The following is a 14,217-nucleotide window of genomic DNA, read 5'->3' as shown; positions in this document are numbered from 1 at the left end:
GGTTTGGTTTCTGGGGCTGTCTGTGGCATCAGGTAATATGGTGCATGTTGGAGCACAATAGATGATTTGGTGACAGCATTAAATTCAATTCAATAAACTTCGTGAAGCTAAAACATTAATAAGGATATAGTAGACTGAAGTAAGGATAAGTCTGAATTTTAAAAAAAGCATGATTATCGTTGCAGTCCTAATATTGCAATGTTCTCTGACTAATGTCGATTGTTTTATTATTAAAATAGTAAATTTTACTGACAAACTAAATTGAGAGAAAAGAGGAAAAAACTCATAATTTAAAGAACCACTGAAAGCAGTGAACTAGATTACATTTTTTGTACAACCCATATACATTTCTAGTGTAGGGAATAAAGACAGAGATAAAGCCTATTAGGGTCAACTCATGACTTTAAGGACGGTAAATAACAGAGATGAGAGTCTTTGCTAACCAAAACCTATTTTCTATGATGGCATTGTCTCAGTCAGACAGCTCTTCTTCAGGAAATGTTAACCTATTCATCTGCAGATAAAGTTATATTTACTCTGAATATACTGATGTACCTGCTTGTTTCTTTTTTTTTTACCTGAAGTCAGAACCTTTTCTTTTTCCTCGATCCGGAATCCCGGGATCTGGACACATGTTGTGGCCCTGTGCTACACCCATCTGAGACACTGACGGGCAAAAACAGAGATAAAACATTAAAAAGATTCTGACAAAATCAATATATATATGGACCTATATTACAAACATCTGGGGGAACTATGTTCACATGTTTGACTGTACTAAAAGAAAGAAGCACAGGAACGTACAAAAATGTAACAAGTGTCAGTGAAATTAGTTACTCAGCAACAAATATGCTTATCATTAGAAAATAAATTTTATCCTTGTCCACAGTTCTTAAATTGTGTCAATGGGTGCAAAACTGGAAAGTGAAGTGTGACAGGGGGTCAAGTAAACATAGTGAGCTGGGAGAACCCTGACTGAGCAGGATGGGTCAAAGTTCTGCTGGGTCCACTGAGCGTGACACCTGCTCATTGGCCAGACTCCAGGTCTGTGGCAACGCAGGACAGAATTTCCAACAAAGGTGAAAAAAGCTATGTTAATAGGTTAATGTTAATCTTAAGTGATAACTGTTTAATAAACAGGAGGGCAACAATGTTAAAAAGTCAGGGAAATTAAGCCAGTATGTAAATATGTGCTTAAATGTCAGGCTTATGCATAATGCTTTTCATCTTATCCAACTAAAAATAAATCATTAAACAAATACACTATAAACTATAAAGAGTTGGTGCAAAATCTGAGCAGTAAGCCAGAAATACTCAAAGATTAAAGAATAAATAAGTAACACTTGAAATTTAAATGAAAAATCTAAAAGAGGTTGAAACTATGTTAAAGTATAACAAATACCAACAATGTTGCAGTTATTTATGTTACAGTTCTGTGAGAAAAAAATGAAATATTTTGAACTTTATTTACCATAATGCTTGTTTTTCAAATACAAACTCCAGGCAGTGAAAAAATGTAGTACAGTAAGGTAAATTAATGCAAATTAGAGAAAAATGAAACATAAGGGTTAAAAGCAGTGTGGGAGAAAGAAGTGGATAAAACAAACGGTAAATGGCTTTGAGGCAGTATTGAAATTACCACCTCAAGGCTCCTCTTTTTGTTCAACAGGTTGTTATTAAACCCTTAAACATCCATCTCTGTGTCACTCTACACAGGTGACTCATAGCTGTCATGTTGCTAATGTTACAGATATTTGAATAAAGCGAAATCGGTTGTCGCATAGTGAAATCCAACACACGATGAGAGGAAGAAAGGGCAAAGAAAACACGGCCAATGCAGTTACTGCTCTCCATTTGCAATGTGAAGTGCATCTCTAGCACAGACTGTCTTTTTTGTCTATGCCTCTTTTGACAGTCAGCAGTTACTCTTGTTTTTCTGGCCAAAGTGTAGCGCGAGAGAGAAACCTTAAAATGACTTTGAAGATGTGAGACAGGTTTGCCTGGCGTCTTCTCAAAAGCCAGACAGATTAGCTGATGAAACAATACAGTAGGTTTGCCACTGATGGAATTCAAGCAGCATATTCAGAGTGTCTATATGCTTTCTGGTATTACACCATGAGTCCCTTGTGTTAGCTTATAGCTGAGCTGATGGACACTTGTCAACAAATTCCTACATGTTATTATATTAAAAGTAGTGCTGTCAGCGTTAATGTCGTTAAAATGACGTTAACGCCATAACCGAATCAACGCTGCAAATCTCCGTTAGTTGAGTTAACGCGGATCGCCCTGTGCATGGGGCTGCACGGTGCTAACGTGTTAACGAGCTAACCGCGCTAACCTGCTTAGATGTGCCAAGGTTTCAGCTAAAGGCTCTTTGTGAATCACCTTGCTGGTGCAAAAATATAATTTAATACCTGACAAAATCGTGTTATCTTTGGCATATTTCAGCTTATCATGATTCAACTTTGATCGTCTGTAGACAACGGTGCTTGATCCCATGAGTTAGGTGCTTCATAGGCCAATGTGAGATGACTTCATAAAGATGACACAGAAAATGAGTTAAAAAGCAGACAATGTTCAAAGAAAAACTTAAAAGAGCTTCAGAAAGCCTGGAAAGATTTTTTTCAAGACCACTTTAAAATTACAAGTCTGGATCCTTGGAAGCAAAATATTGAATTGAACTATTAGGGTGGCTCGAGACTTTTGCACAGTACTGTATATTCTCTAACGGGGCGATCGTGGCTCAAGAGCTGGGAGTTCGCCTTGTAATCAGAAGGTTGCCGGTTCGAGCCCCGGCTCCGACAGTCTCGGTCATTGTGTCCTTGGGCAAGACACTTCACCCGTTGCCTACTGGTGGTGGTCAGAGGGCCCGGTGGCGCCAGTGTCCGGCAGCCTCGCCTCTGTCAGTGCGCCCCAGGGTGGCTGTGGCTGCAATGTAGCTTGCCATCACCAGTGTGTAAATGGGTGGATGACTGGTTGTGTAAAGCGCTTTGGGGTCCTTAGGGACTAGTAAAGCGCTATAGAAATACAGGCCATTTACCATTTACCATCCTTACAAATTTCTTTGCTAACACCAAACAGTTTATACAAGTAAGTAATTATGAATGGCAATAACTTACTTACTAAACTAATACACAGTACTAGCCCGTTAATGAGTGATAAAAATACTCGAGAGAATTTCATCTAAAGGTTACAAATGGGCGTAAGGAGTTTGAACGTTGAACTATCATCGAGGGTATAGTGGGCTGCACAGCTGTGTCAGCATATCCACAGACATTCATCTTCTGGGAGGAATGATTAGCGGCTATTTACATTAATTCAAAAGACATTCAGCATATAGGCCTAAGCAAAGAGGCAGAGAGGCAGAACCTGAAAACTTAACAAACAAATTCCAACTTGAACAAAACATCTTAGTGTAGAAGAGAGAAGAGAGTGTGGCTGGCCCAATTTGGAGATGATAAAATGTTGCTCTGTGCTCTTCTTTCCTGGACAGATGGAGTCCAGTAACTCCTGAGGACACTTTTGCAGCAACAACTGGTCATACACATAACTTGTCAGCTTTCTCAGCACGCAGCCAATAGATTTCTCTTTCCACAAACAGTGTTAATATATAACAGCTTTCCAAGCCTTTTATCTCGAACATGACGTAAAATGACTGACCATCCTATTTTTGTGTTTGTAAGAAAATTTACTATGAACAAACGATTACGCATTTAAACACCAGTTAGCATACCTACTTTTTCCATCTGGTTTTGGTTACAGTGCATGTGTCATCCTTTAACTGTGGCCTGAGCTGACATCAATAAAAAGCTCTACAATGTACCCCTGAATTTGCAAACATCAAACCCCAGATAGTCTCCTTTAGTGCATCATTCGGGTCTTTACGGTTTTTGGTTTCAGAATTATATGACGGAGTGACTTATTCAACCCCGTCTTCATCTCCGCTACAACTAAAAAGATGAACAGCACAGCCCTCTTTAGCACTCCAGGCCAAAAACAGTCGGATATCAAATCGCGCTTTATGGACAAGACCTCGAGCAGTATTAGGTGACATTTTTAATAAGTTTCAGGTCAAACTTTGACACGGAGGGGGCAGTAAAAACTTACATCTATTCCACTTTTTCTGTAACATTTAATTACAGTTTTAAAAAGTGTTTGATGAGGGGAACCTGGGGTAGTAATGAAGTTGAAGGCAGTTAGGTGTCCATTGATGCCTGTATTCAAAGCACAGGCTTGCAAGGCTGTGCTTTGTTCCTAATTTTAATGACTGGGCGGAGGCACAAAACTCCCTAAGCATTTCAATCAGGGAATATGTGCTAAAAGATTGCAGGCCTATATTTTTACCTTTGTACTGGGAAAAACAAAAGACTAATGTTGACTAATTGTTTTATTTTTATATTTATCAAATATTCCCTGTGTCAGATAGCCAAGTACAACAAACAGCTGGGTAGTTGTTGAGACTTCAATACTGTAGACTACCTTTTACATAAACTAACAGGGAAACATTTTTTCTGTGTGCTGTGTCAGCCTTTAGTTAAGCTGTCAGGTTACTGTTAATGCCTACTTGATGATCAATAACAATCCAGGATATGTTCAGCATGCCCATGTGTGAATGTTTTCGAGGAATAATGTCGTAATAATGCAGTGATGTGAGAAAATAGTGGTGCTGGTGGCGAGGGAGCACTGCCAGCCCTGACTTTACATTCATAAAGACTTTGAAATATTGCTATAAGCTCAGCCTTCTTCATCTTAATCTTTCCGATGCCAAATTAGAGATGTCCTTTATGATAGATAGACCTAATTCCACACTTGAATATGCTGAATACTTGTCCGGGGGACTTAACACAGTGACCACATATGTAAAAAAAATCTTATGGTTGTAGAAAAAAGGAAAATTAAGGGCTTTAACTTACACACTGATATCTTGTGGTGGTTGTCTTTGCTGGGCAACATCTTCACACCCCGGGACTTAAGTTCAGTCATCTTCTTCACTGTAGAGAAAACATAGAAGAGAGATTGGAGTGACATGGCAGAAAGTGAAGCCCACGTAGTTCAAAAAAGGCACTGCAGTTATGTTCAAATCAACATTTACAAATCAATTGTGAAACTAATGAAACACTGTAATGTTAGAGGAAGAAGGTTCTGAGTTTAAAGCTCCTGGTTGTCTTTTCCCTTTGGAGTTTCATGTTCTCCCCGTGCCCATGTGAGTTTCTCCAGCTGCTCTGCCGTCCTCCCGCACTCCTAAGACATGCTTGTTAGATTGATCGGTGAGTCTAAATTGGACTTGGTGGGAAATGGTGTGGAAGTGGATGTGAGAGAGCGTGTTTGGTTGTCTGTCTCGCTGTGTCAGCCCTGTGATAGACTAGCAGCCTGTTCAAGGTACACCACCTTTTGCACTGTGTCAGCTGAGAAAAGCTAAAGCTCCCACAGCACAAGACGATAATCAGAAAAAAATGGATGGATGGATGGATGGATGGATGGATGATAACTTTTTAAATCTGAAAACGACAATAAGACTGAAAAGATCTACAACACACATTTATGTTAATTTATAAGAGTCACACCTGTTACAGTGGTTCATATTCAGGAAGCGATTTTGACAATCACCATATTTTTGATTGTGGAAAAAAGGGTTCTTAGCATAACATCATTGTTTCATTAACAGGATGCGAGGGCATCCAAAGACACTCTTTTCCATACAATAAAAGGATGAAGTTTAAATGGTTTGAGTTTGGTGATAATTGCAATGGAGATTAAAAAAAAAGTAATCAGAAACAAGAGGCTTGTTTAAATGCATATTTATTCGCCAATTTTCAAAAACACTATCAGTATTATCTGAGCTCCCCTTCACAGTCGTCCTGTTTAATTACTTTGACGGTCCCTGACAATGGAACTTCACTTGTTTTCCAAATGTGTTTTCATCCCTTCCTCTGTTTCAGCTGCAGTTTACTTCAAAGCTTATCTGAGTCATGTGTTAAAAACTCTGTTTGTTATGTGTCTAGAAGGAAAAAAAAATATGATAAAAAAGCTCTTTTATTTGATTTGTTAAACTGATTAAAGAGGAAGAAAGAAAAAGGTATAAGCATCTTTCAAGTAAGAAGACTAAGCTATTAGGTGCTGGGTTTGATGGGGTGTGGCTGATTATTTTCCTACATAAAAATAAAGGACACAGAAAAATAAATAAGGTAAAAAGGAGGCAATTAAGATATTCAGTGACTTTATCACTCCAACAAGCCGCTGCTGTGGAATCATGGGAGTTGTCGTGATGAGAATATGTAGTGCGGAGTGAGGGATGGGAACAGTGGTGTGAGTGTTTAATCTAATTAAAGTATTAGTCTAACGCTTCATTCCGATCTTCGAAACATATTTATCTACCACTGAACCTGTAATCCCACTGGCTCCCTTTTCCGTATTCTTCCCTCATTTGTCTCTTCTTCTATCTTATTTTCCTCCATCGCTGATATTTCCAGCAGATGGCTGGAGGTGAGACCCTTAGAGATCACCTCTTTTGGTGGACAAGCTAATCCTTTTCCCCTGCTCATCCCTTCTCAAAGGTGATCCCTGAACCTCTAAGAGTAATGGAACAGGAAATGGATGCCTGGTACAAAAAGGATTTTGTGTTTGTGTGTGTGTGTGTGTGTCCACATGTATGCTTCTGTGCAATTATGTGGCACTCATAATAATGCTCCTGTAATCATCTTTTTTTTTCCTTTTTCCTGAAAGCATTCACAACTATTCTGTGGCAAATGGGCTCCGAGAATAGAATAAAATAAGAAAGAAGCTCATGAAGTGTCCAAAATGGCAGAAGTTCATGTGGGGATTACAACTATATTCTGATTATGGCACTAACCAGTCATTTTTCTGGGTCTCCAAAAACATAAATGATTCTTTGTTGGGATGACCAAGGAAGTATATTAAAATATTAAAATCAAATATCACAGACATGTAGCCACTGACAAAAGGCCTTTTTAGCAGACCTGAACTGGAGACAAAAAGTGGTCTATAATTTATTCAGTAAAATCTCTAATGAGCCACCGTCTTTAACATGTGAACAGTTCTCATGGTCTTACCTTGGTATTGGGCACTGAAACCTCTTAACTTATGGTTGCCATCTGAAGTAAAGTGCAGTCGAAGCCAGTTCTTGCTGCTAATGATGGGCGAAGGAAGGTTCGGGCCAGTAAACCTGTAGGTAGAGACAGAGAGATGAGAGCTATAGACTTTTAGAGTATTACCACAGTGATTTAACATGCAAATGCAAATGTAGCAGATTGGAAACAGAGGTGATGCATTGCATATCCCAACACTCCTGCACACTGAATTTATTCTAGGTTAAAGGCAAGGTATGAACCAGTAACTCCAGCACCTGCATCGCCACTGATATACTTCTTCAGCATACAAATTCAACTAATGGATCTCTTCTCAACTTCAGATATTTTAAGCGTCTTCTTATTTATTTATTTTGTCATATAAATCCCTGCCAACCAAGTACATATATAAAAACTAAATCAAGTTATATCTGCCACTGCAAGAAAGTGTCTCTGCTTACAGTGTGCTTCTGTTTTGTGGCATAACGCAATTATGTAATCCATCATGTTACCAATAAAGCCAAGCCCAATGGCAGACAATATATCGCAGAGGCTGGCAGAACCTGTCAGTCTTCCCAGTGATTGTCTTGTTTGTTTATGGTAATTATAGCAATGTTTCAAAATTAATTTGGCCATGACTTGCAGATGTTAAAATGTTACACCTTTAAGATCTATCAAAGGGAGGGTCTGGGACTTAAGGGGAGCTGTAATGTTAACAACTCTTAACAAAACTGTAGCCTGGTAAAAAATGGGACCGGGAAAGACCAGCGCTGACATTAGCGGAGAAAATGCACTCCCTTTATTGCTTTGGAACAGCAATAGTGAATTACACTTCACAAACACTTATAGTGCCTCCTGATCTGTATGCTAATGAGGGCTGTTGCTTACCAAGCACTTCTTCGGTTGTTAAAGCCAAAGCCTTTTGGGGGCACATCATGTTTTATCTTGAGACACACTAACATAAGCATTCACAAGCACTCCTACACACATACAGTATGAGCACCGACACAGCGAGAGATACATTTGAACAAGGGTTTGCATAAATTCCAATTTCCCTACTGTAAATTATATATTTTTCCCAGTGATGTCCAACTCATCTGACCAACCTAGATAAGTGTTTAGAGTAGATACATTCTAAGGTGCACCTCCAGCTATCTCTCCCATTAATAGAACTGGATATAACGCTTAAGAAAGTAAAAGAAAATTACTTCAAAATTTAAACTGAGCAATTAAACTAGATGCCACAGGGGGGAATCACTAAAACACCGGTACACGATATTATCACAATACTTCACTCATGATTTTTTTAAAGATTTTGTGATATGATGAGCATTGCAATACAATATGTTGTGATTTATTACCTTTTTTTCAACTGCAAGTTATATCCTCAAAGTTAAACTTTGCCAGTCTCCATTTTTTCCAATAAGATAAAGTTTTCTCACGTCAAGCACATTAAAACTGCCAGCAAAAATGACATAAATGCTGTCATAAAACAAAGTCAGTCTGCTATTCAGTCAAGTTGGCAATTACATGCAATGTGTTTCTGAACATACAGCAAATTAACTGCAATAAATCATCGAAAATCACACATCTGTTGCTGTCGACATAGATAGGAATTCACATTTAACTACTACATCTGCACTCATCAACATTTCTGTTCTATAAGAATATAACCGGAATACAATCAGCAGGAGACCAGCTGAGTAAAGTCTTCTTGAATGGGCTCATTGACAAAGACTCATTTAGAAAGACATTGTTGTTGGCAGTCTGTTTGCATCTGTTATTTGCAAACCTTCCACAGTTTCTCTGACAGTGACTGTAGTCAGTATCCAACTGTTTGCAGAAAGGGTGCGCCCGATAAATCGCCTTGCGGTTGTAAGCATGCAACACGTTTTTAGTTTTGTCAAGCTAAGTGTGTCCAGTGTTGGATATTTTTTGGCAGAGTCGATTAAATGTAACTTTGCTTGGCTAACATTATCTCAGGATGATGGCGCATGACATGACCGCTCTAGGATTTTAACCCAATTAATAAAATATCAACATTTGGTGACACAAAAGTTTTGTGAAAGCATCACACATGACTGCAACTCAGCTGCGTTGGCACTACCACTTTTTAGACCAGCAATGCATCCCACCTGTGTTGCAAAACTAAATAAAATGGTCATTTTGAGTACTACCAACATTCCAGTAAAGACTCACACAACTAGCTGAAAGAAACAGCGCGCACATAGGGTAAAACTCTGAGCCTGAATATGTTAACAAGTAGAAGTGTTTTGCTTATGCTACAAAATGTTTCCAAGTTCTAGCTCTGACAGGTTCGCCACACCATGCAAGTTGATAGATTGGATTTTTTAGGCTTGTTATATACGGAAACCCTAGCTGTGTGATTGCATTGCTCTTCAGAAATGTTCAGCCATGCCAGTGACTGCTTTTTTTTTAACTCATGAGCTTATAAAGGACACCATATTAACATGCTATTAAGGGAAAAAATATTTATATCAGAGGGGGTCATATTTGATGCTTAAACAAAGTTAAATCCATTGATATGCCACAACGCAATTCAATCACATGCCCCGTCCAGTACTATACACACTGGGATCATCTCATTGGGTTATTCCTTTTCCCTCCTTACACTGTGGTCTAAAGTCTGCATAGAGCAATCAAAATGAGCCTCAACCCTAAAACCATGTTTTTTGAGACTGGCCATGATTTACAGCAACAAGTGGAACACCGATAAAGTGTATCTGCATGCCTTTGGGGAGGTTTTATCACTGAAGAGAAGAGGATGGATAATGAATTGAGGGGCCTTATGTTGTGTCTGTCACATTTGCGTTTAAAGCTACACCACTAAGAAGAACAGTTCCAAATCACCACCAGCTCTTAGCACCAGGCTGGGCACTGAAACATTGTGGGTACTAAATTTCATATCAGTGAATTACAGGAAATGAACACCCAACTCACATTTATGCCCAAAGGCCTCCAAATGCCAGATTTAATATAAACTCCTCTATTGTGTTGGAGGTCACTGCACTTATCCAAAACTTTAGATTAAAGTGCAATCAGGTTTAGTTTCATTAGCATGCAACACTAAACCTTAGACTAAAGTTAAAAAAGAGCTCTAGCAGAGGATAACTGGATAGACTGAGAGATTAAGAAATCAATAAATACAGAATGAGGCGTTGACCATAAAAATCATTTCAACCCAAAGTCACACCTGCCTTTCACTGCATGCCCTTTGCTTTGTTCAAAAACTTAATGTTTTAAGTTGAAAGTAGAAGGCAACGCAAAAAGTCCTCATGGAGGTCTCCTCAAGGGTAATGTGGCTACCTCTATAGCTCCTTTTCACTTCAACCTCTCGCTCTCTTTCCGGCCATATTAGATTTTATGTGGAATTGTCCTGAGAGTGCAGTACTAAATAAGTTTCCATTTCCAGGCCCCAAAGCTCCTGAGTCTGAGTCAGTCTTTTGATGATTGTCCAAGAAATGTATTTTGGAGCAAGGCAAGGTGATAGAGGAATCCAGGGGGAGGCGGGGGGGTATGTCTTGCACTTAACTGTGGTAACTGTGGGGACTGACCTTCGAACATTACACTGAGACACAGCGGCTCCTGATAAACAGTATTTATTTGTTGCTATCTTTTAAATTAATGTTATCAACATTTCTAAAAAGCCTGATAAGTTACAGTTTACCAGAAATGTATAGGCGACATCCAATTAAAGGTACCTAAAGTTGTGTATGCATAATGCTGTTGCTTAGACTTGTATTTTCACGATAATATTATGACTGAAGGTCTTAGAAATATGCAGGTCCAGTCAAATCCAATTACAAAACACTAGCACAGAGGTGCTTTCCATATTGATGTGATGTGACTTATTAAATTGTTAATGCCTTTCAAGGTTTCGAACAAAGGTCATCGTCGTCAGGCAATTCAGCAACCTTTTCCAGTGAAATTGATCTTTTTTTTTCTGCTTTATATTCATCGTTTCATGTCATCTGTTTTCTGTTCTGGGGCCAAAGTGTCAAATTGCTCTATGCACAATCAGTAAATGGGCGGAGTTTGGGTGCCAAAGGTCACTAGCTGCACATTAGGATCAAACGCTTTAAAGCGTCTTTCAGTGCATGAATTCGCTCCGCTATATTATCTGATGACCATACATGCGTGCCTGTGTGTATGTGTGTGTGAAGAACGTTCCCATTAATTGCACCTACTTAGGCAGATCAATCAGAGCTCTGCTCAGTATGCAGGTCCAGGCACTTATAGCAGACTGGGAGGGGTCACAGTGACTTTACAGCCAAAACTTTCAGCATTTTAATGAGGCTATGTGAATTATAACACAGGTCAGCCTATCCAGATGTATGTGGAAAACACATGCTTGTACCCACACTTCCAACTCTGAATACAAGTAGAGATATTGATAAATTCTCTTTCTCCCTCATTGACAGTCACTATACATACTCTAATGCACATTAGAAAATTACATCCATATAGCATCCTGTATCCTGAGGTAAACTAATCAGTGTGGATGTCCCTTAAGTCTAGAATGGTAGTATTAAAGCTCTGGCAGTGGAGCTGTAGCTATGACCTTTATATGTTCCTCTGAGCAGATATACTGGTGGTTTAACCGAACCACCCCCGCTCCAAACAACAAAGAATCCTCAATGCTGTCCATTCATTTCTTCAAACAGCAAGCACCCAGGCAGTAAAGAACATCAACCTTACACTAGAAGTTAAAGCCAAAGCACAAAGAGAAGCCCTTGGGAGAGTTACAGCATGTCTCATGGGTGTGTGCTTAACTGGACTGGAGCGCTCAGTGATAAAAAGGGTGTTGCAGTGTATACTGAAACATTCACTGACCAAGCAAAGCTGCAGACCCATCAGCGCCAACATGCCTACTTTATCTGTAGATTCCTTGCACCAACACTTCCTTTCTCTTCCCTCGGCCCTCATGTAATATTTATGGGCAGACCTCTGGCCCCATCAGAGAGTCTTGTTAAATCTCCTGAGGGATTCTTTTCTTTCTTTTCCCACAACTCATTTTCAACCCTCACATAACATATGATATGGAAACTGATTGCAAGAAATTTTCTTTTGGGAAGAACAACGCACTAGCCTTCATTTTTGCTTCCTTCTCCTCATTGTATATTTGCAGATTTTTCATTTTTCAGGCTTATCTGAAAGCGCTCTACAAATCACCTACAGTGTTTAAGTCGTTTTACAATTACGAGGTTGGAGATAACGCTAAAACTGCCATTTGACCAAATATCCTGCAGTTCATAACCGGTCGTCAAACACACATTCAAATCCAGACCGAAATCTGTTTTTCAAAGACAGGACTAAAAGGCAAGTGTGCTTTTGTTGAGGATGTATTTTTCTAATTTTGGTACCCATGCAAATTAAAAACTAAGTAGCTACTCTGCCATGATGATTTATTTCTTTCATCTAAGAAGAGGGTTATTCAGCAGCCACACAAGTACAAGTCTTAAGCTAGGGAGGTATGAACTCATTTTTCTCCCAGGGGCATGGTATTCACATCAAACAATAGCCTCTTTCACACTGCAGGAATTTGGACTAATAATAAGTTTGTGCAGATGTTAACAGGACCTTATCGCCCCTGTCTATTTCTACTGTGAGGCAGGACCCATATGATCAGTTGAGAGCATGCCAAAACAGCATAAATTTTGAATCTAACTATAGGTCTGAGGACAATACAGCATGTGATAATCTCCTGAGTTGTGTCCACGGGCAGAAATGTTTCACTTTATTTCATTTTCATGAACACAAACTTGTTCTGAAGAGTCAAAATTAGTCAACATTAGGTAATTCAAGGTCAGATGAGGTCTAAGTACGCCAGACTGTACTCCAAATTCCACACTATCAATGACACTTTCCTTTGCACTTTGATTTTATATTTTTTATTCACTGTTTAAATAGGTCAAGGCTTTAAAACTTACGAGTAGGATACTTCATGTGGCTGAACATGACACACCTGCAGTGTGCAGTATGTATGGGGAAGTTGGACTATATCTGTGATGACCCCATATGATTAATGGATGGAGCTTTCCCAGTATGGTGCTAAACGAAAATGATGCAGCTGTTATAGAGCGCTTTAGTTTAAAGAGTCACGGGTTAATTCACTACACAATCTCATACAGATCTTTTTTTATGATATCAAAATTATAATTTCAACTCAATTCAAGTTATTTATACATTGCTAAATCACAACAATTGAGGAGGGACCAGGGAAAACTGGTGTCCGACAATGTTTTGGCAAAGTTGCACACCAATTCAATATAAATTTTATAGATGTAACCGGGTGTCATTACTGCTGATGTGAATTATTACTTTACAGAGTTTACGTTTACACTTAGCCAGCAGTTTTAAATATCCCTCAGTGTTGTGTGCTCTGCCCCGTGGTAGACAATTCACGGTGGTTGCCGGTGTCTCTAGATTCACGTCTCAGAACAGAATCACCAATTACCAGAGCTCCCTGGCAGGTGTGTCACCGAGTGGGGAAAAACGGTTAGACGCAGATAAGCTACACAAACACACCAAGGTTTGTTGTACTAGGAAGTGATACTCTACCTACAGAGTATTCTGGCTGAAGCTTAGAAGTAATCTTAACTAAGATCATAATTTAGTCCAGTGGATGTCATTGTGTTTAGTGTTGTGATCCAAAACATCTCAGCAACTTTGACAGACTGCCCTCTTTGGGTAGAAGAGCTTCATGTTTTCACTCGAGTTCAGTGAAATGTTTTGCATACTTAATCTCTTTCACTTCGAGATGAAAAACTTGCCCTTGAGGTATGTTGTTTTTCAAAGTGATCTCGGGTGGTTGCTGTTGTAATGAATTATTGCACTCCATGCGGTTCCTGTAGACGGAAGCAGAAATGCTTCCATCTTGGTTTAGAGGTCGTTAGGCCAACAAAATAAATGGTGCTGAGGTCATCTGATCACATCCACTGTAAATTTCCAGAAAGAACTACCTCAATTCACATTGGAAACAGATCAATTGTTCTTCTACTGTTCCATTCCAAAATATTAGAATATCATTCAAAAATGTTTTCCACAGCTGTAGCTTTGATATGAATGGATTCGCATTTGAGTTCCAAATGACATCTTCAGACCTTTCAAT

The 14,217-nt window shown here is 39.1% G+C and overlaps 1 protein-coding gene across 1 annotated transcript in view; it reads right to left on the bottom strand.

The window, feature by feature from the left end:
* Positions 1-14,217, bottom strand: part of csmd2 (CUB and Sushi multiple domains 2) — a 162,206-nt gene that overhangs the window by 125,164 nt on the left and 22,825 nt on the right. Inside the window, exons 3-5 of the mRNA XM_039605940.1 lie at positions 7,071-7,183; positions 4,914-4,991; positions 579-666 (exon numbers count right to left, since the gene is read on the bottom strand). Of these exons, the coding sequence (XP_039461874.1) occupies positions 579-666; positions 4,914-4,991; positions 7,071-7,183 (279 nt within the window). The remainder of the gene's footprint in view (positions 1-578; positions 667-4,913; positions 4,992-7,070; positions 7,184-14,217) is intronic.

This window comes from Oreochromis aureus, linkage group 22 (genome assembly GCF_013358895.1).
Source record: "Oreochromis aureus strain Israel breed Guangdong linkage group 22, ZZ_aureus, whole genome shotgun sequence".
In the NCBI taxonomy this organism is placed as follows: Eukaryota; Metazoa; Chordata; class Actinopteri; order Cichliformes; family Cichlidae; genus Oreochromis; species Oreochromis aureus.
Note: the sequence above shows the minus strand (reverse complement) of the source record. Positions and strands in the feature narration are given on the sequence as shown.